Source organism: Calypte anna, chromosome 19 (genome assembly GCF_003957555.1).
Source record: "Calypte anna isolate BGI_N300 chromosome 19, bCalAnn1_v1.p, whole genome shotgun sequence".
NCBI classification, from domain to species: domain Eukaryota; kingdom Metazoa; phylum Chordata; class Aves; order Apodiformes; family Trochilidae; genus Calypte; species Calypte anna.
The window spans coordinates 8,143,501-8,168,886 of NC_044264.1; the positions used below are offsets into that span (position 1 = coordinate 8,143,501).

The 25,386-nt window shown below is 43.7% G+C and overlaps 1 protein-coding gene and 4 non-coding genes across 5 annotated transcripts; all 5 read right to left on the reverse strand.

Moving 5' to 3' along the window:
- Positions 1-208: 208 nt before the first annotated feature.
- TEX14 (testis expressed 14, intercellular bridge forming factor) lies at positions 209-25,304 on the reverse strand. Its single transcript, XM_030462692.1, is given in 29 exon segments — positions 209-233; positions 284-379; positions 580-673; positions 1,758-1,858; positions 2,321-2,351; positions 3,001-3,128; positions 3,631-3,693; positions 4,998-5,088; positions 5,786-5,828; positions 6,429-6,545; positions 6,853-6,914; positions 7,486-7,749; positions 8,255-8,334; positions 9,182-9,288; positions 9,947-10,008; positions 10,011-10,922; positions 11,260-11,410; positions 11,603-11,793; positions 12,518-12,669; positions 13,283-13,461; positions 14,207-14,330; positions 14,691-14,804; positions 15,573-15,703; positions 16,137-16,218; positions 17,557-17,693; positions 18,264-18,429; positions 18,713-18,827; positions 24,733-24,886; positions 25,226-25,304. Coding segments are annotated over 28 exon segments (3,954 nt in total). The 5' UTR covers positions 24,869-24,886; positions 25,226-25,304.
- Positions 19,285-19,499, reverse strand: LOC115599409. Its single transcript, XR_003988387.1, has one exon. It is a non-coding gene; the product is annotated as a small nucleolar RNA U3 (small nucleolar RNA).
- Positions 21,056-21,270, reverse strand: LOC115599411. The gene has a single exon (XR_003988389.1). It is a non-coding gene; the product is annotated as a small nucleolar RNA U3 (small nucleolar RNA).
- LOC115599412 lies at positions 22,394-22,608 on the reverse strand. Its single transcript, XR_003988390.1, has one exon. It is a non-coding gene; the product is annotated as a small nucleolar RNA U3 (small nucleolar RNA).
- LOC115599410 lies at positions 23,745-23,959 on the reverse strand. Its single transcript, XR_003988388.1, has one exon. It is a non-coding gene; the product is annotated as a small nucleolar RNA U3 (small nucleolar RNA).
- Positions 25,305-25,386: the final 82 nt, after the last annotated feature.

The following is a 25,386-nucleotide window of genomic DNA, read 5'->3' on the forward strand; positions in this document are numbered from 1 at the left end:
TAACAGGGCAGGTGACCCAGGGGTGGCTCCTGTCAGGAAGAAAGGAGGGGTGGGGGAAGGTCCTGAAGCTCTGGTTTCTTTGCTTTCTCTTTGCCCTGTTTTGATTTGATTGATGAGAAATGTAATTTATTTTTTTCCCCAAGCTGAGCCTGTTTTGTTCATGACTCTAATTGCTGAGTGGAATCCTCCTAGTCCTTGTCTTGACCCTTCAGGTGGATTTCCTCCCCACCATCCTGCAATAGGGCAGGGGGAGGTTAGGTTTAAACCATGACAATCAGCTTACCCAAGAATGTGTCCCTGAGGTTGCTCTTGGGTCTCAGCATCTCCTGGAATTTCATGGACCAATCTTTCTAAAATATCATCAAGACTAGAGTGAGCCCTGTTCAACAGAAGGTTTAAAATGGATGCTGGCAAGTTTTTTCAAAACTCCACATTTTGAAGTAAATAAATTGTAATTATCTGTGTTCTTAAAAAAGTTGGCTTACTTTAAGCACTGAATCTTGTTAAAATATACTGGAACCATTATTCTGAATCTTTATAAACCAAAGCCAAACATGCCTTATCATCCTTTTTTCCTACCTTTCTGTTTCCTCTGCTAGAGTAAATGTCTCATTACTCCATAAACTAGATTCTTTCTCCAACTGTCTGTCTTCCATCTTCATTTGATCAGGAACTATTCACATAAACAGAAATATTTTAACATCAAAGGTATGAAGGAAGATAATAAAGAAATTAAAATGTCTTTTTCTTTACTGCACTTGGGAAAAGTCCAGTCATCCATTTTTCAATTACTCTTTCCTCAGTCATCTGATTTTCTACCAGTAAGCAAATTCACATTATCTACAGTCAAAGGTAGCCAAGTACCAAGACACAGATAAATACTTTGCTGTAACACATTTTTAGATTACCAGGACTGAACATTTTGCTTCATTTGAAAAATGCACGTGGAAGCTGATTGTTCATCTTCCCTGTTACAATCCTAGATATGGGAGAAAAATCAAAAGAAGACCTGTGGATGTTGGCTTTGTTACCCTACTTAGCAAAATCCAATGATATCCCTCCCCAGACTTATCTCAGTAAGTTCTGTTCCCTCCAGCATGGGAATGTATTCAGCCACCTTCTGCTAAGCTATGATAAGCAGGAGGCTGACACAAAAATAGAGTCCAAAGTAGCTGTACTTTATGCAAATACAACAAAACCCCAGTGATTGAACAGCAAGCCACGTGGGCTGCTGCATTCCTTAACACCTAAAACCAAGATACTCCAATGAATAAAGTCACAATAGTTTCTCTCCTTTGGGTAACAGCTGCAAATGGAAGAAGATCTAACAAAGCTGTAGGATAACAGAAACAAGTGTCTGTATCATTCTCAAGTGACTTTGCTATTTAGCTTTTTTACAGAATAATTTATATTTTTTTTTAATACCTGAGGAATGCAGCTGCCTGGCTTGCATCTGTCTAAGTGGAGAACATGCATTGCTCCAGGACAGCTTTGAAAAACTCAGTTGACACAAAATTCATCTCAGTGTTAAATTACACCTGCACTCAGGAAGCTGCCTGCTGTCAGCAGCACCAGCCATGATGTGAGATGCAGAAACTTCAAGGACTAACTTAAATATTGCCTGGTATTTAAGCTGTTGATGTCTAACTTCCTAATGGTTGGCCTGACTGAAGCTAATTTGGAAGCTCTTGTGTATTTTAGCAGAGAATGATTTGGGAGAAATCCTGATGATTGAAGACAGCTGCCAGGCTTCCTACTGCTCTGGGTGAAGTGCCTCTTCTCAATTTCATCCAGCAGCTCTTGGGCTGGTGAAGGCAGCTCATCAATGAAGTGGTTAGATGCCTGTGAGAGTGCTGAGATGGAAAAAAAAAAATCTAGCTAATTAGCAGTGATTACTCCTTAATAACTGTGATGTAGGCTCCCATTATGACAGCATCTTGCTGACAGATTTCATTTACAACCTGCACGAGCCTGGACTGTTGACATTTTATCAAATATCCTTAAATAATTTCATAATGGAAAAAATTATTTAGAGCTAGACTTGCACATTTATTTCTCAATCTTGCATTGCAAAGTATAAGCCAGTACTATTTACACTTCAAATGTAGGTTGATTAGAGGTCATGTCTGCAGGTGCAAACACAAAATCCACAACCTAATTAGCACAAGCAATATGCAATTGTGTGCAAAGCTATTTATCCCTACAAAAAGAGATGCCCAGAAGGAGAAAAAAAATTAAAAATGTATAAGCCAAGTTTATTTTCAAATCTGTCTCTCTATTTATTGATTATTCAATTTGGGCTGGGTTAAGAGACTTAGCTGCCTTCCTGGGGCTTCTCAAAGATGAAGCAACTGAGAGTTCCACCTCAGACATGACTTATGCAAAACTTTGGCAACTGGGAAATTCTGACTACTGAATTACACCAAATTAATGACAGTACAAAACAAATGAGAAAATTCATTGCTCTTAAACAGCACTTGAACTCAACAAACATTGAGACCACTTTATCAACACACAAAACATATGAAGTGTTAATTAGATTGTCTCTCTCCAAAATGCCAAAACCTACATTTATCACTCCAAATCAGTTTTAAATGTCTAAACCATTTTCGGATTTATGAAGGCTACCATCAAGTAATTATCTTTCAGAGATAATTAAATAAATAAAATAATCTTTCAGACCTTCCACACAGTGTTTTTTCCAGCTGCATCCCTGCAAATACTCCCTTAGCTCTGTATTAAGAGATTTCTTTTGACCAAATAGCCTCTAAATACAAAGCTGTAACCATCTAACCCAAAACCCATGAGATTTCAGACAACAGGGACAGCATTTCTTGTGGTTCCTTATTCCAAGCTTGACATTTCCACACTGGTACTACACACATGGAGTTTCCATTATTCACATCAATTACTTTTACACTAACAACTCTTGGCACAGACTCCTGGCAGAGAAAGGTTCAGCAAGTCACTGGTTTGTCCCTCTCTCCTCTCTGCAGTTACCTGAGCTGATGGGGGTGCTGATGCTGGTGGGTGCATGACTGGCTCTGGGAGTTTTACAATCCATGTCCTTGCTGTGCATCTCTTGCTCAGAGGGGATACTTGATAAATCCTGAATATCTATCACTGATCTGAAGTATTCAAAGATGTTCTGAGTTAGAACAGTCACTTCCTACACTTGTGAATCACTAAATTCTACTATTTTCAGGTTCTTAAAATTTTAATTTTGTTCAGTGTTATCTAGTTTTCCAGAAGGAAGAGACACATTCCTTTTGAAAACTTCCCACTGACTTCTGGAATGCTAAAGATCACCACCATCAATAACTTTGCAGCAGCAGAGAAGGTTCATTATTTACTTTCCCTTCCTTTAGCCAAGGGAAGACCTCATGGTCTAACAAAAATTAACAAGCCATTAATTAAGACTAAATGTAGGTCTTGAGAGCTTTTAAAAGGTTAACTCTGTATGTGATAGTTCTTTTACACCCAATCTCCCAACTTAAAATGTTTTTTCAATACTTCAGATAGTTTTCTCTCAGTTTTGGTCATCTTCCTGCTCTGCATCAACACAAAACTTTTACAAGGATCCTGACCAACTTGATGATGTTTTGCTATAAAATGATCTATGGCTCTTACAACTCTTTCCCTTTGCATGCCTCCTGTTCCTCCCACAGTATCTCTTCTTGTGCTGCTCCAACACTGGAATGAGGGGAAAAAAGGTTGAATTCGTTGATCCTCAGAGAGAATTATGAAGATAAACTTATTTAGCCTCCTCTCTCTCAAAGAGTTTAAAGGACTACCTTCCCTCTGAGCTGTGCTGCAGCTCACAAAACCTTTCTGCTTATAAAATTAAAAGATAAGACTGTCCTAGGAGAAAAATGGCTTTTCAAGCAAATTAGGAATTTCTATCAGGTAAGGAGAAAACTTCTTACTGCTCCATGCAGTTTCAAAAGAAAACTGTAAGTTAAATAAAAACCTATGAATATGCATCACTACGTTGTTTTATCATCCTTTTGATAGCTGCACTGTAAGCTGTTCTCTCTGTAACAACCCTATTTCAAGGTCAAAGAGGATTAGGCTGATGATCAGAAAGCAACAGCCCTCTGTCCTGCTGCCAAAAGCTCCATTTTACCTTATTTTACCTCATTTTAACCTTGAGGACAAATCTTTATACACTTGCTGCCTATTTGTGACACTGGTAACTCAGTTCCTCCAGTGGAGGAGAGAGTGCAACCCTGACAGTCCATAAATTCAGCTCCCACTCCCACACTCCGAGAAAGAAGGTGAACAGCTGCTAACTCTGGAGGAACACAAGGAAAGCTGAGCTGCAGGGAGGTCAGAGGCTTTTAAGAAGCCTGAAAGCCACTTCTGAAAGCCCTTCAAGGTGAGGATTACTCTTTAAGCAGAAGTACCCCTTGCAGGGTGAGGTGGTAATTCTGGCCAACATCTCTGCATAACAGTAGAATAGAAAACACACAAATACTGGCTCTAAACCTCTCATGTTTGACAGATGAGGCTTCAAGTCTCCAAGAATGAGCTAATGTTATCTGCAGGCAAGATACAGTGAGCATACTTGCATGGGATTGTTCCCACAGGAGGGGAAAAGGCCTGATCTTCATGCCACTTGAGCTCCAAACCCAAAGCACAACAAAATTAAAACAGATGACTGAAGCCTCCATTTGAATTATCTTTGCTCTGTTTAAGACCACAGTTTAGTAGTGTAAAATGAGCTGGGATACACACAGCTTGTTTTTCCTATCTCAGCTGCTTCATTAAGGAAACAAAAAAAAAAAAACAACCCAAAAAACACATAGAACACAAAGCCCCATGAGACTTGTGAAAGACTTTTTAGTATTTTTTCAGCAAGAAACCATAGGATGTGTAGATAACTATTAAAAAACACCTCTGACATTTTATTTGAATGTTAGATATATAAGCAGGATTAATGAAGAGAGCACTTTTTATAATCTAATTCATGCTTGGAACAATGATGAAAAATCTACCTGGCTACAGGCATATGGCTAAGTTGATTCACTCCTAATGTGTTCCTGCCAGAGTTCTGTGCTGCTGTGCTGCAGAATGGTGTTTTTCCTCCTGAATACAAATAACAAATTTGCCTGTTATTGGGTTCTGCAAGTACCAAAGAAAGCCTCACAACTCATTGAACAGGAAATTGCAACATTATTAAATTTTTTAGTTCTTGTGACCTTTGTTGTTGTCAAGAGACAAATGTGTTTTAAAGGTGCATTTTCATAAACATACCACAGCTGCCAGACAGACTGAAGCACTGGGGAATATCACAACATTTACAAATTTCAGCTAAGAGAGGCAACAGAGTAGAGGAACAACAATGACCCTTCCATTATTCAGCACACACAGTGTCAGCTTTTACAGTTTTCTAAGCTGAAGATCCTCCTAGCAGTAAGAATATTAATGTGTAAATATAACTCCAATTCAGTTTCCAGCAGCATAGCAAACTGCAGGAAAAGACTGAACTCAGCCCCAGGGTAAAAACAAAAAGGTTGTGAACAAGTTTGTTCTGGTTTTTAACTGAAACACAGCAAGCAGAATAATGGCACTCAACAATTATTCAGTTACTGCAACATCCAAACATCTTCCAAAATCCTGAATATCCTGAACTCTCACTAAAATAATGAGGAATAAGAGACCAAGGGAGCCTGAAGAATCAAGCTCCAGGTTTCTGACAGCAGTGCTGCTGACAGAAATGGAAGTGCAACAAGATTCCATCTTCCTGACTCAAAAATACCTTCAAGAGAAAGAGCACATTTACCTGAAACCTTAATACCTGATCCTGCATCCTCAGGTACCTGTTTCTGTAAAAATCCTTCACAACCATCTTCTAATTTGCTCTTGGCAGCTGAGATCTAAAAGGTGAGAGAAAAGGAAGGGAATTCAGTGTCTCCCAGGCAAGCTGTGAAGAGCAGGGCAACTCTCACAACAATGAGGATGCAGAGACAAACTTTCCCAGAGCTCATCAGGAAACAGCAGGGACTGAAGAGCCTGTGTAATAATTCACTTCAAGAAATGAATGAAGATTAAGACCACTCAGTACCATAACAGTGAAGAAAAGGCTCAGATTATTAACTCAAACTTTTCTCAGACAGATTATTTAATTTTCTAGTAAAGAAATTCAGGAAACATGCCTCTGTCTGGGTGTTTTGGGGGTTTTAGTTGTTAGGAGTTTTGTTTTGGCAGGGCTGTATGTTTTAAAGGAACAGGCTTAACATTTTCTCACTTTTACATAAATCTTTATTATTAGATATTATTTCAACAGGAAAGAGTAAAAAATAGTCATTCTCATTTTCTACAGCTCATCTTCAAATCAAATGGGACCACACTAAAACCTCTTGTTGTGTAACTTACATTCCAAGTGTTTTAGAGATTTAATTTCTGTTTTTTTCTGTCATTTTTACCTCTACTTCTGAACTTCCCCAAGTAGCAGGAGGAAAGACATAATCAGGATCAGGAGTGAAGAATTCTTCAGACACACGAGATGAATTACAGGAATACTGGAATTCCCTTGACTGCCCCTGTGGAAGACATCATCTGAAATGCTTTCTCCACTCTCTATTAAAATAATATACATTTTAGTCAATGTTAAACAGCACTGCAACAAGTGGATATTTATGTATTTGATCATGCTGGGTTTCAACCTACCTCCTGCTCCCTAAGTTAGCTTGATTGATTATGGAATCAAACAACAAAAAAGGGGAGGAGGGGGAACTGTTATTCAGATCACAGCTGAAATTATCAACCTAGCTTGGTAGTTCAGTGCCCAACATGGAGAAACCTGGCTAGGCTCTACCTGGAACTAGATTTCTTGGTTTCTATACATACTCTAGAGAGATTCTCAACTTGTCCAGGCTCTGCTTGCTCATCTTGTGATGGTGAATTTTCCCCTAGGATGTCAGAATGGAACAATATTATTAGGCAAAGAAACAGCATGAAGTGATTGATCTGAACCAGTGAAGGAATATCAACGAGAGCAGACAGTAAAATTACATTGTCTGTCAGGAACATGGAGAAATAATGACATTTAAATGCTCACATCATTCATCTAGGAATGGGAAGCTTTCCTTTTTTTTTTAGCCATAACCATTAGCACTCCCCACTATCCTGCTGCAGAAAGAGCACCTCTGTAATCCAATTCCAAGAAACAAAGTGTGGAAGCACACTCATGGATTTGAAAGCTCAGGGTCTTCCAGCTGATACATGGTGATCAACAATGCTGAAGGATCTCCAAGCCCACTGACTGGACATTACCTCCCCCTGTTAACATGTAATACTCATCTTCAGCTATTAATTATGTTCACTAATGACTGAATGATTGGCCTCTTTGGGGGAGCAAGACTCTGAAGATAAAATTTACAGGTATCATAACAAAACCACAGAAGCAGAAAGCTGCTGGGAGATGAAGACAAAGAGAGAAGAAATAATTTTTTTTTCAACCTTTAGGTTTTTCAACCTTACCTGCAAAACTTGATGCAAGCTCCAGATCACCCTCCTCAGATTCAGCTCTATCCTCACTGCTCAGATCCCAGTTCTCAACATTATCCCCTGTCTGCCACCTACATCTTTGTTGGTCTTGACTTTTTAGGGCTCTAAGAGTGACATGTTGAAAGGCTTCCTCTACACTCTCTGTTTGACTTTCAGATGGATATTCACTGGCTGGAGATGGAGAGCTGAGTTTCAGCTGTCCTAAGGCCACTCTTCTGGCCATTTCTTTTACTTCAGCTACACAAAGAGAACAAAATTACCACCTCATGCAACAGAATCTGGACCTTCAAAGCATTCCCTGAGTTGGAAATTACAAACCTATAGCCTCCTTTATCATTAAAAGAGCTAAACACTTCCATTTGAAGAAAAGCTTAAAATCTGCATAAATTTATATGCACAAGTCTTTAGGTGAAGAGTTTTTTAGTCTGCACTTTCTATTACTCGTGCCTGTACTGCCACCCACTGATCACTGCTGTATTACCCTTTCTTTATCCTCCAAAACAGGGCTAGAAATTCCTTCAGCTTTAAAATCAAAGCATCTTACTGTCCCTGTAATTATTTTATGCCCTGAATGTGCAAGACACAGAATCCTACTCATTTGGTTTCCATCCCAGAACAGCCTAATAGAGCTTCAGCAGTGAAGGCACAGGAACCCTTAAGTGACAAAATGTGTTAAGTTAAACGTGCTGCACTGCAGTGAGACTTGGAAACATTCCTGTTGAGTTGACACTGATTTACTTACTCCTCCAGTCTGATTGCATCATCCTTCTCTCCTCACTTATTTTGCTACTGTGAATTTTAGATCTGGGTTTTTGATAGCACCTGTAATAAATTGGTATGAAATACATCAGGCTCTGTTAATGCACAAGCATTGTGTTAAGTATTCCCCAGTTAGTAGAAGACTAGAAGTTGCTTTTATGTTAATTAAAAGGCTGAAAGCACAGATGTTCTAAGAACCCAGCAGAACGAGCAGACTGAGCTGTCAGAAGTTTGGAAAACAGTTATTTAGGTCTATTACAGATTAACCAGACAAGCTGTACATTAAAATATACACTTCCAAAGCTGCCAACTGCCTCCAGGTGATGTTATCTGTACCAACACTAACCATGAATGCTTTGTAGATGGGTTTTATTCAGGTCAGTAAGGTGATCAGAAGATACTCAGAACTTCAGACTTGGATAACAATGCAATTCCAACCCAGAGTTCACTCACCTGACCATCTGACCACACCAACACCTGAATATTTACATTCTAACCAAGTGTGCCTGTTACCAACATGTCTTACTGACCTCTTGAAATGAAATCCAAAGTATTTCTTACTGAGAACTGAATGAGGCTGAGCAGGGAGAGAAGAATCACCCTTGCTAGTAACATGCCAGTCCTCCCTAGGCACTGTTAGAGTTTGGGAGCACTGATCTCCACCAGGGAGCCTTGTGGAATATGTCTGAACACCACTCTTTAAAAGCAACTGCCCTGTCACAGCAGTTACCCTGTGAGCTCTGCAGCTGACAGTGACTCACAGCAGGGTCCTCATTGGACAGATGGCTTCTGGCTTGCTGGGAAAACATTTAATGCCATCCTTGGTCCTGGATGTACCTACTTTTGACAGTAGCTGTGTCAAGATCAATCAGCTAGAATTAACTCTTCTGTGAGCACTGTGGAAACTCACCACCCCTCTTCTTCACTTCCACTTGCTGCAGAATGTGAATCACCTCCTCTCTGACACTGCAAGTTGAACTTTTTTTTCCTTCTTACAGATTCATGTGGGAGGGAATGCTGAAATGAGTCCAATAAGCCATGATTCAGCACACATCAGGCATTCTGGTAATTACTTGTTGAGTGGTCTATGAGACACACTAAGAACCAGACCATGCATCCCCTGGGTTATATTTTAGTAGCACTGTTCAGGAAGAAGAATGACAACTCCAAGTCTTAGCCCAGTGAAAACTGTCCTGGATTTACAGCAGGTTTTGTACATATGCAGGCTGGGCTATAACAGCATGGAGTTACCAGGGGAATGAGTGGAACTAAATGAATTCTACAGCAGACAGTATAGAAATTTCTTTCTTCTCTTTGGGTTAATCATGTCAGTTGTATTTAATAATGAAAACTATCTAGAAGCCCTTACTAATGACAGCTTAGGCCTCCAAAAGAAAGTAAACAAGCACAAACCTTTTCCCACTTGCCCATTTCCCTAACAGACTCAATCTCCACTTCAGACCTGAGACACTGGACTCGTATTTTGCTGGAGAGGGTGAGGAGAAAGACGAAATAATGCTACTGCACTGCTCAGCTGACTGTTTGCATTTCCATATGTAATGATCATAGATTTTAAAGACAGACTGGTCCCTCTCCTTGGCCACCAACCATAACCATGTCTCTTTACCTGCTCAGGAGCACACAAGAAACACAGCTGCCCTGCTCAACACTTTACCTCATGCTCCAGACTCATTTGATCATCCAAGATTTTCACCAAACTGAAGCTAAGATCATGATGGCCGATTCCATCTTCCTCTTACCTACCTCATGAAAGCACTTCCATCTTTCAATCTGAATTACCTCAATTTCTTTTACTGTCTTTGAAAGAGCTTGGCCTCTGTCTCCACACAATGCTCCTTGTGCCTGGGTTACCTTTGGTGGAATATAGACACTTGATGGTGGACCCACAGCTTTCCATAAAAAAGTATTAACTCCAGGAAAAACTTTATTGATATCCTGGGAAGTCTCCTCAGATCTGCTCCAGTGTCCTTCTTGAGAAATCTGCTTAGAATGCTGATTCATTCCGTTTTCCTGGAGCAGCTTCTTTTGTTTCTCAGAGGCCTCTAAATTGTCCATTTTCTCCTCTGTTCTGCGCAGGGAATCTGCTGCCTGCTGCACCATGCTTTGCATGATCTTTAATTCCAGAAAACATTTGCCAATGTACTGATCAGTTTTGGACACACTACTCACTCTTTTTCTAGAATCTTCTCTCACCTGTGCCACCACACATAGGTCAGAGGCCTCACTTATACTCTCCAGCTCTTCTGAAGTGTACTCAGTGCTCGATTCTGAAGAGCCACTTTCCTCAGAACCTGGGCTGTCCTCACAGTGCACAAATTCATACATTTTTCTGTGGGAAGCTTTATCTTCTTCCTTTTGCTGCTTTTTTTCATCCTGTTGAGTTTGACTTAATCCACCTGCTTCTTCCAGGAAGTCTTTGTCAAGTTCTGGATAGCTGACAAAGATTTCATTGGCTTCAAAGCTCCTGAGGCTGTCATCTGCATCACTGGCACTGAAGAGTGTTTCCAGTTCAGAGGCTACATCACTATTTTTGTCCTGTGTAATTGGCTGTTGATTGGTTGGTGCCCCTTGGTCCACTAAAGGATCCTCCTCCTCATGAAAAAGAGAGTCCCTTGGGGAAGAAGAGCTGTCTGGAAAAAAATTGATTGCTAAATGTTAAGCCATTTCTCCAGATGCCCAAGCACACTGCTTTTTTAGGAGCTGGTGTCTTCAGAGACTACATGAGCAGCACTTAACACCTCTGCTGAAACCAATGTGCCTGAACTTCAAATATTAACCAGACTTACAGCCTTGAGTTTACACTGACAATTAGGGTGGTAGCCAGAAACCCAAACTGACTACTTTCTATTTTAAAAATCTGTCATAAAACCTTTAAGTGCTCACACCTCTAAATCATTTATGTTAGACCTTTATGGGTTGAGGAACACTCAAGTGAAGGACAAAAACCTCTTGCCTGAAGAAACTCACCAGGCTCAGCTACCTCTTTTCCTTGCAGTTCCTGTGTTCTCTGCTCACAGCTAAAAGCTGATGCCAAACCAATGTTCCTATCTGCAAACACAGTGAGTCTTTGTGCTTTTGACATCTCGTTAGCATGACCAGTTGGAGACCCAGTTAAGTCCTGTAACACAAAAACCACAGTGAAACAACTCTATTTGACAGCTCAATGTCACTTTGAAGGTGGTTTGTCTCCATGGTCAGAAAGGGATACTCAATGTTTAGATGTGTTCCACCTAAACAGAGTAACTCCAGTCTGAATGGACACAAAACTCTGCTGTTTTAAACACATGAAAAGCTACAATCCTGAAGTCACCTTTAAGTCATTCTTCATTATATACTGAATATCCTGAAGTTCCATGGAGCGATTCTTCTGCTTTGGTTCCAGTCCTGACTTCACAATATCATAATAGGGCAGAGGAAGCCTGACATCTGCTTCCAGCTCTTTTCCTGAAACTACGAGGGTTTTAATAACAGAGTCTTCAAAACCTGTCCATGGAGGGGTCTCTACAAAACACAGACTTTGTATCACAAGCTGTACATCAATGTTAATGAAAATAAAGAAAAAAAGATAAAAAGAATCAGATACTGAAGCATTATTGTCTGCACATTGCCTAATTTACAACTACTGTCACGAATCTGTGCAGTCTGGCACCTCCTCCCTGTCTTATTTCAACAGTGGAGGCTTCAAAGGGAGCTGACAGCAATCTCTAGAGGACAGTTACACTGCAAACCACACTGCATTCTTCACTACCAATTAGCTAATTTGTTTATCCCATTTCACTGTCAAAATAGTCAAAGTCAACACATAACATACATTACATTACCAGTAATAACAATACCTAAAAGTTATCTTAGTGATCAGAAAGATAAAAGCAGCAGAGGCTCATTTTGCACATTGCAAAGAGCTATCTGGATGTTTTGCTGTCCTCATATGAAGAAGAGAGAGATGGAGCAGGAAAACACCAGACACAAAACTGCATCTTCCTAATAACAACCATTAATCTCATCTTTCAGTCATGCAATTTCAAGTTCTCATTACATTTAACAAGTTTCCAGTCATCCTTGTCATTAACATTTCAAGTTTTTCTGCCTACCCTGCACAAGCCATCCCAGCAAGGTTTTATCCCATTACAGACAGGAATTAAACAGCCATTAGAGGGCTGACAGTCTGCACTGCAAACATTTGGTGGGTTACCATGGTGACAAAAGCATAAACCTACAGATATACCTGTCAAGGCCTCCTGCACTACTGCACAGAAGCTGTAAAGATCTGATTTCTCTGTAACCATTTTTTCAAGGATTACTTCAGGAGAGCACCACTTATACAGCTGGACTGGGACAGGAATATGTGTCAGATCACTGTGTTCTCCACCATCTTTGCTGCAGAAAGGCAAAAAAGTTGTAAATTGGGACATACAGTGCACTAGGTGTAACTTTCAGAATGAAACACTTGAGTTTATTTGATCTGCTTTTGGTTTCAATACCTAAAATGCCCACAGAATACCTGCAAATAAAAACCTGTAATATTTTCACATAAAAATGTATTTAGGCACATTACAGCAAAGTTTTTTTGGCTTTCTTGATTGTTCAGTGAGGTGAGGAATCTTCAACCATTTTTGATAAGCCTCCATAAGCACAAGTTCAAGTATCACAAGAGGAAACAAATTATTTCCAGCCCAGTAGCAGAATTAATGATTCAAAAAGGAATTTCAACTCTCTTCTGTAATATTAGGTTCCAGTTCCCTATATTCCAGTGAAGAGATGATTCTTTACTACTTTCTATTTTTGGATACTTAGAAACTAAGTCTAGCTGAAACTTGCCATACTGCCTGTGGTGAAGCTAATGTACCTAAACAGATTTAATCTGGAATTCTTCACCCTTTGGAGCTCTGCTGTCTGCCTCAGAGGCAAGAGGCATCACCATCGAGGGGCACTTCAGTAGAATCTCACACTGGATTTGTCATTACACAAAAAAAGCAAGCAAGTTCTTTACCTCTCTATCATGTATTCCAAGTTGCAGAGTTTTGCCTCAGCAGCAGAAACAATCTGGATGGCATAGGAGGAAAGTGAACGGTGGATAAAGCCCCGGTAGTGCAGGAAACGCAGAGCATCCAAGATTTGCAGCAGCACACCCAAAATCACCTCCGTGTGCAGCACTGGGAATTCTGTTCTCTGAAAAAAACAGAAGAGTCAAATTTGTATAGCAGGTCTTTAAAGCTTGATGTAGAGTAAACTATTGCTGTAGAGAAAGCAGCAAAAAAAAAAAACAAACATGAAAAATGCAGTGGGAAAAGTCAGATGAATTGCTCTTGCTAAATGATGTTTATTCTTGGTGCCAAACCAAGCAGTAATATCTTAAAAATTAATTAAGGAAAAAAACAGATATTGACTATACAAAAATTAAGTCTGAAGCAGAATGAACTCTTCAGAGTTTCATGCCTTTGACAGACCCCTGCATTTAACAGCTAAACAACAGAGTAACAACTGAACTAACTGCAAAGAAAGTAGAAGAAAAATATCAAATGACATAGATAAAACATGTGAGTTGATTAAAAACCAAAACAAAAGCCACTGAACCCCACCTGAGTTCCAGCCCTCACTTTTATACCCAGGCACTTTAAAATGTACATGCCAAGTATTTAAGGGCAAAAGCTGGTCTTGCCACATTTGCAGTATACAACCCATGCAGAAGAGATTAAATGATTTTAACAGCAGCCATTTCAAGCCTGACACCAAACAAGAAAATCAATAGAGTTGCACCTAAACATTAATTAAAGTATTTGCCAATTACAAACTTTATCAGCTTACACAGAGTATCTGATACTGTGCCATGAATCAGAAACCCAAATACACAGATGTAATTACTAAACATCTTTCTGACAATTAGTGACTATTTAGAAAACAAGCATTCCATTACCCTCTCATGAAGGATGCTGTACAGGGAACCAAAGTGAACCCTTTCATATATTAAACGGGTTTTCTCCAGGTCACTTGACAGACAGACAGACACCAACTGCAGCAAACGAGCGTGACGGAGTTGACTGCAAAGGGAAAAGAAGAAGAACTGTAAAGGTAAATCTGAAATAAAGAGTCCTGGCCATGAGAATGCTTCTAATGTTTCATTAAAATACCCAAAGTTTTAAAAGAAACATAGATTAGGGGGCATTTAGGAAAAGAGTGGCAGTGAGAATCTATACACAAGCCACCCAAGTGTGCAGTGAAGCATTCAACCAGACATGGTAGAGCAAACTGGGGAGCAAAAGGAATGGGAAAAGAGAACAGAGACACCTGTATTTCTCATTCAGAGACAAAGTACTACCACTATTTAGCAGTCCTCCTGCAGTTAATGGCATTTCCCCACCCCCCAGGAGCACTTGTTGGTATTGCAGGTGCTTCCTTACCCACTGTGTTCCTGCTCTGCAAGGAGAAGATCAGCGAAGTGCAGTTTACGAGAGTGCTGATGGGGCTTAAAGCTGAGTTCCTTCACTGTAACTCTGCTGCCACCCCACATTAAGCTACAAAGAGAAGAAAAATATCTACAGGATGTTCTCTGCAGTGTTTTCTTCCCAGTTATGAGATTACTTACAAATGATTTCACAATTCTGAAAGGCTCTGGTGCTGTCCCCTGCTATTAGCAGCATTACTTTGATGATCCTGCCTATAGCATATATTCCTTCCAATTTTTCATCACGTTGAAGACTGGATGTAGCAGGACAGTTTGCTGTCCAGAGATGCTGCTTTTCCATGTCTCAAGGTAAAGAACAAGGACACTCTAAAATTCTGTTCACTGAAGGTCATCTTGAGAAGATTAAATCACCAATTGGTCAATTCTCTGGATGCCTCTGAGGCACCACTACTTGCTGCACAGCATGGGAGATAAAAAAAAGGCTCAGACTGCACTTGTAACTCTCATTTCATCACAGGTTTAAGCAAGTGCATTGCAGACATGCACATCATGAGGTCTGACCCAGTAATTACAAGGACTAAACACTGAGCAACCCCAAAAACGTATTTCCAACCACAAAAGGAACCTGTTTTGAAACACTGTTATCAATGAATAAAGCACAACTAGGTTAATACTGCTGGAAAGCACAAGAGCAACCCACAGGTACTGAGGGAGTCCAAAGAAGATACTCATCAGTGGATTGCAAGCAGAAAGAGTGGATGAATACAGAAATGACAAAAAAAAACCAATCCAAACAAGGCATCTGGTACAATTCCTTGCTGCTTAACATTAACAGATATACACCAAGAGTGGCTAAAATCCCTCCAATTCTACTTACTTTCTCATGATCATGTATGGTCCAACAGGGTAAGAAAACATTGGCTCATCATCTGCCTGAACCACATCTTTTTCCCCAGTAATAGGGAGAGAGGTCACATACCCAAGATGCCCACCACCTGCAAGACAAAACTGAGCCCCCAGCAGGGCATAACCAAAAGGAACATGAAACAGGTCCCAGGATCTGTCATTATCTGCTGCAAGCTCACTAAAAGCTGGAGTGCAATCACTGCAATGGAAGCATGAGCCAAGCATCAAAATGAAAGCTTAAGATATTTATGTCAAAAGCTTCTCTTCCTAGAGAAGCTGTGATAGGGAAAGCAGAAACAGTCACCAAGGACTCCCACATCTGACATTTAACTGGAGAGTTTCTACTGACTGTTCCAAAACAGCTTCCTCTGATAAGGCCTAAAATGACTGAAAGCCTGAATATTTGTGGCTCTCCATATGTGTTTTTTTCCCTCACCATTCCAGTATGAGAACACTAAAAATGAAAAAGAACACAGGTGGGATAATTGCTGTGAAGAACCTGTGAGTCTGAAAAACCATTATCCATACATCTTACCTTGCCAAAACCCAAGCTGTAAATGTTCTTGGCTGCGTTTACTTCACCTTTCAGAAATCTTCTCAGAGGACTGCCAACATTTCTAAGTATCAAAAAACATTAACAGTAACTAAAAAAAAGAAAAAAATGCAGAAATTCTGCAATAACATATTCCAAATGTTGCAATGGGTTAGGTCCCATGTAGGAAGTATAAGGCAGATGCTGAAATTCCAAATTGTTGTGTAACTACAGCCTTGCTGATACACTGTTGTGTTTCTTTAAAGTAAGACAACCAATTAAAACAAAAAATAAAACTACAGTCATCCTGCACTGCTTTCTGTTCACCAGTATGTATTTTTCCTAACATGTACCTGGTATAAAAGCTCTTCAACAGCTAGAAACATACCTCCAAGAGATCTGTAGTGACCTCAGAAGTCAAGAAACAAACTACTTCATATTACTAATATTTTAATCCTACTAAAGGCCAGTATTTCATACTGGTGATTTTAAGAGTATCTCTTAATGCACGGACATTACAACTATCAAGTTTCCAGTCAGAACTCTCAAAACATAAATAGAAGTATCACAACAACCCCATGCAGCGCTACAGGCTGGGCACAGAGTGGTTGGAGAGCAGCCAGGCAGAAAGGGACCTGGGAGTCTGGATTGCCAGGAAGCTGAACATGAGCCAGCAGTGTGCCCAGGTGGCCAAGAAGGCCAATGGCATCCTGGGCTGGCTCAGGAACAGCATGGCCAGCAGGTCCAGGGAAGGGATTCTGCCCCTGTGCTCAGCTCTGGTGAGGCCACAGCTTGAGTCCTGTGTCCAGTTCTGGGCCTCCAGTTTAGGAAGGAGATTGAGGTGCTGGAGCAGGTCCAAAGGAGGCAACCAGGCTGGTGAAGGGACTCGAGCACAGACCCTATGAGGAGAGGCTGAGGGAGCTGGGGGTGTTCAAGCTGGAGAAGAGGAGGCTCAGGGGAGACCTCATCACTCTCTACAACTCCCTGAAAGGAGGTTGGAGCCAGGGGGAGGTTGGCCTCTTTTCCCAGGCAACTCTCAGCAAGACAAGAGGGCAGGGTCTCAAGTTGTGCCAGGGGAGGTTTAGGTTGGAGATTAGAAAGAATTTCTTTAGGGAGAGGGTGATCAGGCATTGGAATGGGCTGCCCAGGGAAGTAGTGGATTCTCCGTGTCTGGAGATATTTCCAAAGAGCCTGGATGTGGCACTGAGTGCCATGGGCTGGGAACCACGGGGGGAGTGGATCAAGGGTTGGACTTGATGATCTCTGAGGTCCCTTCCAACCCAGCCAATTCTATGATTCTATGATTATTCCTAACACATATTTAAGTCTGGTATTGTCAAAAACAATTAGTAACATGGTAACAGAATATGGAAATAAAAGTCCTTATTGATCAAGCCCTAAGTACTTGAGAATATATCCTTACCCTTGAACAAGGCCACCAAACCTGGTTGGACTGTAGACCAGCATTTTTGATGAGCCAACCCTGCCCAGTAGATCAGAAGGAAAATTTTGAATGGCAGCCTGCATGTGGAACCTACAACGCTGTATGAACTCCAGCATCTAAAGAGGAGCAGGAGGGGGGGGAAAAAATCAACAAAAAAAATTACTTCAGAATCACAAGGTAAATAATTTTAAATGGATAAACCATTACTACTGAAAAAGTAACTTGTTACTTGTAATTGAATTTTTAGAGGCATTTCCAGAAATGGATACACAGAAAAACTCAAAGATAATCAATTACATGAAAATGTAAGAGAAGATTACTTTAAGTACTGGATGACTAACTTCCAAGACATTCACCCACTGAAAATTTCATTACCAGGTGTCTTTTTAATAGGAGCATGGTAATAACAGGAAAGAGGACTACTGAAACTTGAGCCTGTCATTCTCCTTGAGGCACACTTACACACAAGGGTCCTACAGATACAGTCCTGCACCTGAGCAAAACTTAGCTGAATAATCTGAACTGTGAGGATTTAAAAGCATCACTACTGACATTGATAAAAAATGTTAAACCACTTTTCCTAGCATGTAAAAGCCAAGAATTTTTCTGTGGAGTGTAGAGGTTTCTTCACTCTTAAGATGAAGATGCAAACACACATCTAGCACATACACGTGTTACATGCATACCTGAGCACTGCTTTCTTTTCCAGCTGACATGGCCCAGCACTGAGGGCTTTTTCCCTCTTTACTGTGCAGCCTCAGATCCCCTCCTTCATCCAGGATCCTGCTAAGGATGCACTGATTTCCTGAGAAGGCAGCTGCATGCACTGGGGTGCTCCCATCGTAACAGCGGCTGAGGAGAATTGAAGCAGAAATGGGTTCAACCTGCCCTGACTACACCCCACCAGCTGAGCTTCTGGGGGAAAAAAGCATCTTAAAATATTTACATTCTCCCAAACAACACCATACAGCATGAAATAAGGAAAATTAGGCATCCATTTACCTCGGAGGATCTTCAGCTAAAAAAGCACCATGTGTCTTAAGTACATTTATATACAGTAAATATTGTGTTTTATATTGATTAAACTCACTAAAAGATTAATCATTTTTTTTAATTTAACAATTTTACACTCAACTGATTAGGGTCTGAGCCATTATCCAAGAGCACGTCCACTATTTTTCCAAGACCCAGCAAGGCAGCAATGAAGAGAGGTGTTTGTCCCATGGAATTTACTGCATCGACAAAAACACCTACAAAAACACCAAAAGATTATGAGGTGAGTGCTTATCCCTCCTCACCCTGAAAAAAGGACGTGGGTTGATTAACACTGAAACCACCAGAATCCTTCAGAGCAAAAACTCAGTGTTAAAAGAAACCGGAAAAAAAAGAAAACAAAGCAACTCACTGGAACTTTCTATACATACCATGTGTTTATTGTGCACAACGTTTTAATGAAGAATATATAAATGTAAGAGGCAAAGTGTTAAACTGGATGAGCACAAATTAAATTGGAGGACAGCATTAGTGTGTAATTGGATTATTATGAAGCAGTATGGGATTACTACTTTGATACTTTAACCAAACTTCTATCAAATAGTCATCTACACTTAGGTAACAGTGCAGTTTGAATCATCACTACTCAAAATACGTATAACGATTAAATTTCTTCCTTTCCTTGCAACCATTTGTTAAAAAAGAGGCTCACAAACCACTCAGCCCGTGTTCTCTCCCTCCCAAGTCCTCATCAAGAGCACTGGGAACGGTCATCAATGGTGAACGGCTCCTGCACAAGCAGCACCGAACACCCGCTTCGCGCTCAGGAGAGAACACCTCGCTCCTCCTCGTGGCTTGTGACGCCGATCAGGGAAGATCACTCTCCTCTAGTGACCAACTACAGAAATGATCCCTGAAAGTATAGTCTTAACCTCAACCACCACGCCCTCAACAACCACACGCACACGCACTCCCACACACCACACGGCTACCCGCACACCTTACACCCCACACAACCCGACCGAACCCCCCGACACCCCCACCCTCCCGACCGCCGCCCAACACCTCCACCTCCGCTCCACGACCCGCGGAACGGCCGCGCGGGGCGAGAAGCGGAACACGCCCCCTCATTTGCATCTTTACCCCACACAGCCAATCACAGGCGTCGGCCGGGTAAACCTCACGAAGACGACACCGGCACCGCGCTCCGCCCGCCCCGGGACCGATCGCTGCCACGGGGATGGGGTGGGCGATGGCGGCGACAACTTCGGTCTCCTGCGGGAGTAGGAACGGGGCCCTGGCTATGGCACAGCCCAGGCTCGGGTGGCGGCAGCTCACAACGTCATCTGTCAGACGGTGATTTCTAAAGAGCCTCCAGAGCCACGGAGAAGTTACAGCCAACACAAGTGCCTCTGCTTTCTTCCAGGTCACCCAGAGGTGATGGAAAAGGTCAAGTGTTAGAGAACTCTCAGTTCCTAAGCAAAGTATGAGCTAGTCCTCATGGTATGAAATCGCACAAACTCTCTTAAAACATAAAATGGCTTTTTGCATACTCATGGTTGAGCAGGCATGACCAAGGGACCCCCCAGCTCATTGCAGGGACAGCCCCCATCCTGAAGTTCTTCCAAATCTTAAAAGCCGCACAGGGAAGAAGAAAAGGTATCTCTGGACTACCGAAACCAGGCCAGCACCCCAACCCCTCACACTTGTGTGCAACCCCTGCATTACCCTGGCATCACAGATAAGGAACTGACACTCATCATCAGACAGAAGCAAATGGGTATTGACACCATGGACTCAGAGTTGGTTTGCAAAACACTGGAGTGTGTGTGTGTATGTGTGTGTGTGTGTGTGTGTGTGCTAAAGAGTGGACAAATCATCTTGCACCTGAATGTCAGAAAGGTATTAAAACCATGTTTGAAAACACATCTGGGCTACCCGGGTTTGAATGGGACACCTGGTGTGCCTGGATGAGGCATTATACCTGTAACTCAACTACAACCCAGCCTCTCTCCTCACACAACACGGGCCAGCTACAGTTTTCAATACAATGGATGAGTGTCTCAGCCTGTTGCTCCCCTGCCAGACGCCACTAGGGAAAACACCAGGCAGCTCTGCCTGGCTCTTGCCTGGTGCCCTGGAGGGGATGCATTGCTTTTGTCACCCCCCTACACAGCAGGTGGCTGGAGAATACCACAGCCTAACACACACCCGGGTATGAAGAAGCTTCACGGCATTTCATTTCACTGTATACCAACCCCAGCCCACCAGACACTGAGTCCCAAATCCACCTGACTGCTTCCTCCTTTCCCTGCCCTGACTGTAAAAATCCCACAACTGCTACCGGTGACTTGACAGGACACTTCGCAACAGTATGAACTGAAACAACATGAATCCACGATACTCTAAGCATTGTGTGTAGTCATTCTATTGTTCCGGATTTCTTGCCTAGCTTTGAAACCATGATTAAAAAAGCAGTTCACAAACCACTCAGCCCGTGTTCTCTCCCTCCCAAGTCCTCATCAAGAGCACCGGGAACGGTCATCAATGGTGAACGGCTCCTGCACAAGCAGCACCGAACACCCGCTTCGCGCTCAGGAGAGAACACCTCGCTCCTCCTCGTGGCTTGTGACGCCGATCAGGGAAGATCACTCTCCTCTAGTGACCAACTACAGAAATGATCCCTGAAAGTATAGTCTTAACCTCAACCACCACGCCCTCAACAACCACACGCACACGCACTCCCACACACCACACGGCTACCCGCACACCTTACACCCCACACAACCCGACCACCCCCCCCGACACCCCCACCCTCCCGACCGCCGCCCAACACCTCCACCTCCGCTCCACGACCCGCGGAACGGCCGCGCGGGGCGAGGAGCGGGACACGCCCCCTCATTTGCATCTTCACCCCATACAGCCAATCACAGGCGCCGTCCGGATACACCTCACGAAGACGACACCGGCACCGCGCTCCGCCCGCCCCGGGGCCGATCGCTGCCCCCACCGTGCCGGTGTCACGCTGCGGTGTGCAAGACACAATGCAATGCACGTTTCATTCCGTGCTTGAGTCCCGGGCAGCAATGCCGGGCAGCACAGCGAGAGTCCTGCACGGTGCCCTGAAGGGGAAGCGTTACCGATTCTTTCAGGCACCCTCTCACGTACTAATTACAAGGCCACAGAGCACCACCGTAATTAACTCTATCCTCTACACCTCTGGATCCAGCAGAGCACCACGGACTTCCACACCATGGAGTCAACCTAACACTGACCAGTTTCTCCTCACCTCGGACCCCAGCTGGTACCCCTGTGTTCCCAGGATCCAACCTGACCCATCCCACCTTCCATGGGATTGAATTGGATGTAAAAAACAGCATCTTCCTGACCGAAGCCTCATCACACTCCAGATCCAGCTTGATCCCCACAGAATCCAAACACACGACATGAATTGCAATTCTTGTGCAGTTTCTTCCCGGCTCATTGTCAATTTGATAATACGCTGCTCATCAGAAACAACCCCACAGCACTCGCGTCACCTTGTGCTACCCAACAGGTGGATAGAGAATCACACGGCTTAACTCCCAAGTTGTAACAAACATCCAAATGCATTTATTTTCAGTACCTGCTGACCTGAATGCACCAGAAATTCCCAAATCCAAACCTGTCTGGCTGCCCGTACTGTCACTGCACATGAAGGTGCACGTTGGGCAGTCAGGACTCGAGTGTCTCCCCCTAAGGACAAGCTCAGTTGTATCTCTCTGCACCACACTACTACTTTCCGATATCTTTTATTAATACAGTCTTTAAAAGAAGTTCACAAACCACTCAGCCCGTGTTCTCTCCCTCCCAAGTCTTCATCAAGAGTACTGGGAACGGTCATCAATGGTGAACAGCTCCTGCACAAGCAGCACCGAACACCCGCTTCGCGCTCAGGAGAGAACACCTCGCTCCTCCTCGTGGCTTGTGACGCCGATCAGGGAAGATCACTCTCCTCTAGTGACCAACTACAGAAATGATCCCTGAAAGTATAGTCTTAACCTCAACCACCACGCCCTCAACAACCACACGCACACGCACTCCCACACACCACACGGCTACCCGCACACCTTACACCCCGCACAACCCGACCGAACCCCCCGACACCCCCACCCTCCCGACCGCCGCCCAACACCTCCACCTCCGCTCCACGACCCGCGGAACGGCCGCGCGGGGCGAGGAGCGGGACGCGCCCCCTCATTTGCATCTTTACCCCACACAGCCAATCACAGGCGCCGTCCGGATACACCTCACGAAGACGACACCGGCACCGCGCTCCGCCCGCCCCGGGGCCGATCGCTGCCCCCACCGTGCCGGTGTCACGCTGCGGTGTGCAAGACACAATGCAATGCACGTTTCATTCCGTGCTTGAGTCCCGGGCAGCAATGCCGGGCAGCACAGCGAGAGTCCTGCACGGTGCTCTGAAGGGGAACTGTTGCCTTCCAGGGGCTACCAATTCTTTCAGGCACCCTTTCACATACTGATTACAAGGCCACAGAACACCACCGTAATTAACTCTATCCTCTACAACTCTGGATCCAGCTGAGCACCACGGACTTCCACACCATGGAGTCAACCTAACACTGACCAGTTTCTCCTCACCTCGGACCCCAGCTGGTACCGCTGTGTTCCCAGGATCCAACCTGACCCATCCCACCTTCCATGGGATTGAATTGGATGTAAAAAACAGCATCTTCCTGACCGAAGCCTCATCACACTCCAGATCCAGCTTGATCCCCACAGAATCCAAACACACGACATGAACTGCAATTCTTGTGCAGTTTCTTCCCGGCTCATTGTCAATTTGATAATACGCTGCTCATCAGAAACAACCCCACAGCACTCGCGTTACCTTGTGCTACCCAACAGGTGGATAGAGAATCACACGGCTTAACTCCCAAGTTGTAACAAACATCCAAATGCATTTATTTTCAGTACCTGCTGACCTGAATGCACCAGAAATTCCCAAATCCAAACCTGTCTGGCTGCCCGTACTGTCACTGCACATGAAGGTGCACGTTGGGCAGTCAGGACTCGAGTGTCTCCCCTTTGGACAAGCTCAGTTGTATCTCTCTACACCACACTGCTACTATCCGATATCTTTTATTAATACAGTCTTTAAAAGAAGTTCACAAACCACTCAGCCCGTGTTCTCTCCCTCCCAAGTCCTCATCAAGAGCACTGGGAACGGTCATCAATGGTGAACGGCTCCTGCACAAGCAGCACCGAACACCCGCTTCGCGCTCAGGAGAGAACACCTCGCTCCTCCTCGTGGCTTGTGACGCCGATCAGGGAAGATCACTCTCCTCTAGTGACCAACTACAGAAATGATCCCTGAAAGTATAGTCTTAACCTCAACCACCACGCCCTCAACAACCACACGCACACGCACTCCCACACACCACACGGCTACCCGCACACCTTACACCCCGCACAACCCGACCGCACTCCCCGACACCCCCACCCTCCCGACCGCCGCCCAACACCTCCACCTCCGCTCCACGACCCGCGGAACGGCCGCGCGGGGCGAGGAGCGGGACACGCCCCCTCATTTGCATCTTCTGCGCAACACAGCCAATCAGAGTTGTGGCTCCACCCCCACTGTGTTGAGCAGCGCCCCCTGTCGGAGCCCGGTGGCCGCAACAGGCGGTCCCGCCAGCGCAGTCACCGGTGAGCGGAGACAGCGCTGGCGACAGCAGCGGCTATGGACACTTGTAATAATCAAGAAATAAAACAGCGTCAAGCCCTAAGTTTCTTTTGCAAAATCCTCCGTTGCTATGTGGTTAAAAATCTAGGTGTCAAAAACACCCATCTGTAAACCACACCGCACTCAAAAGAGTTATAAAATCCCATTTATAAAGTATTTTCCTCAGTAGTTTTATAATTTTAATTTTACCATAGCTCAATTATTTTCTTACGTGCACAATTAAAAGTAGACTTTTCAATTTACTCCTTTTCTTACGTACAGTTTCGATCCACTAATTAGTGCCACTTCCCAGAAAACAAAACATGAACAGTCCATTTTTATCAACACCCATCACTCAAAAAACACTATTTTTTACCACGAATACAAGCATAGAGAGAAAACCTTTCTGCCAGCACTTGGCTAAACTTAGCTTTTACCTTTTTTCAGGATCTTTTTCACTTTCTCGTAATTCCCCTGCCTCACATACTCGTGCAGCTGAGCTTCCAGCGAGTCACCAGTCACACTGCCGAGCTGGACCGGGCAGGGCATGGGAGGAGGGATAGGACGAGCCATCTTCTTCTCTCAGCACCGCTAGGAGAAAGTATGAAACTATTATAATAAAGCCTCAAAACGCCAAAGAAATTCCTTTTGAATCCCAGGCAGGAAAGTAGCACCCCTGCCCCCCAGTCCATGCCCTCTGATGGAAATCCTGCCTGTCAGACACACTCAGGGACTTAGTGGCCAAGGGCAAACGTGGCCACAAGGACCAGGAGGGAGAGGTGCCCCCTGACGCCCGAGAGGTGCCTGAGCCTCCACCATTTACCTCAGGACAGGGCAGAGGCACCACCATTCTGGGTCAGCGCTGCTCACGCTGTTTCTGCCCCTTCCCCACGACCATCTCCCCTTGTTCCATCCCTGCTAAGCACATACCCCCTGTATGTGCCCTCTAAAGGTTCTGGCACGGCTCTGTCACGGTTCTATCACGGTTCTGTCACGGTTCTGTCACGACCCCTCCACAGCTTCTCGAAGCTTCTGCACCGCCATCAGCACGCGCCCCGCTCCCGCCTCTCCTCACAGCTCCGCGCGCTGCG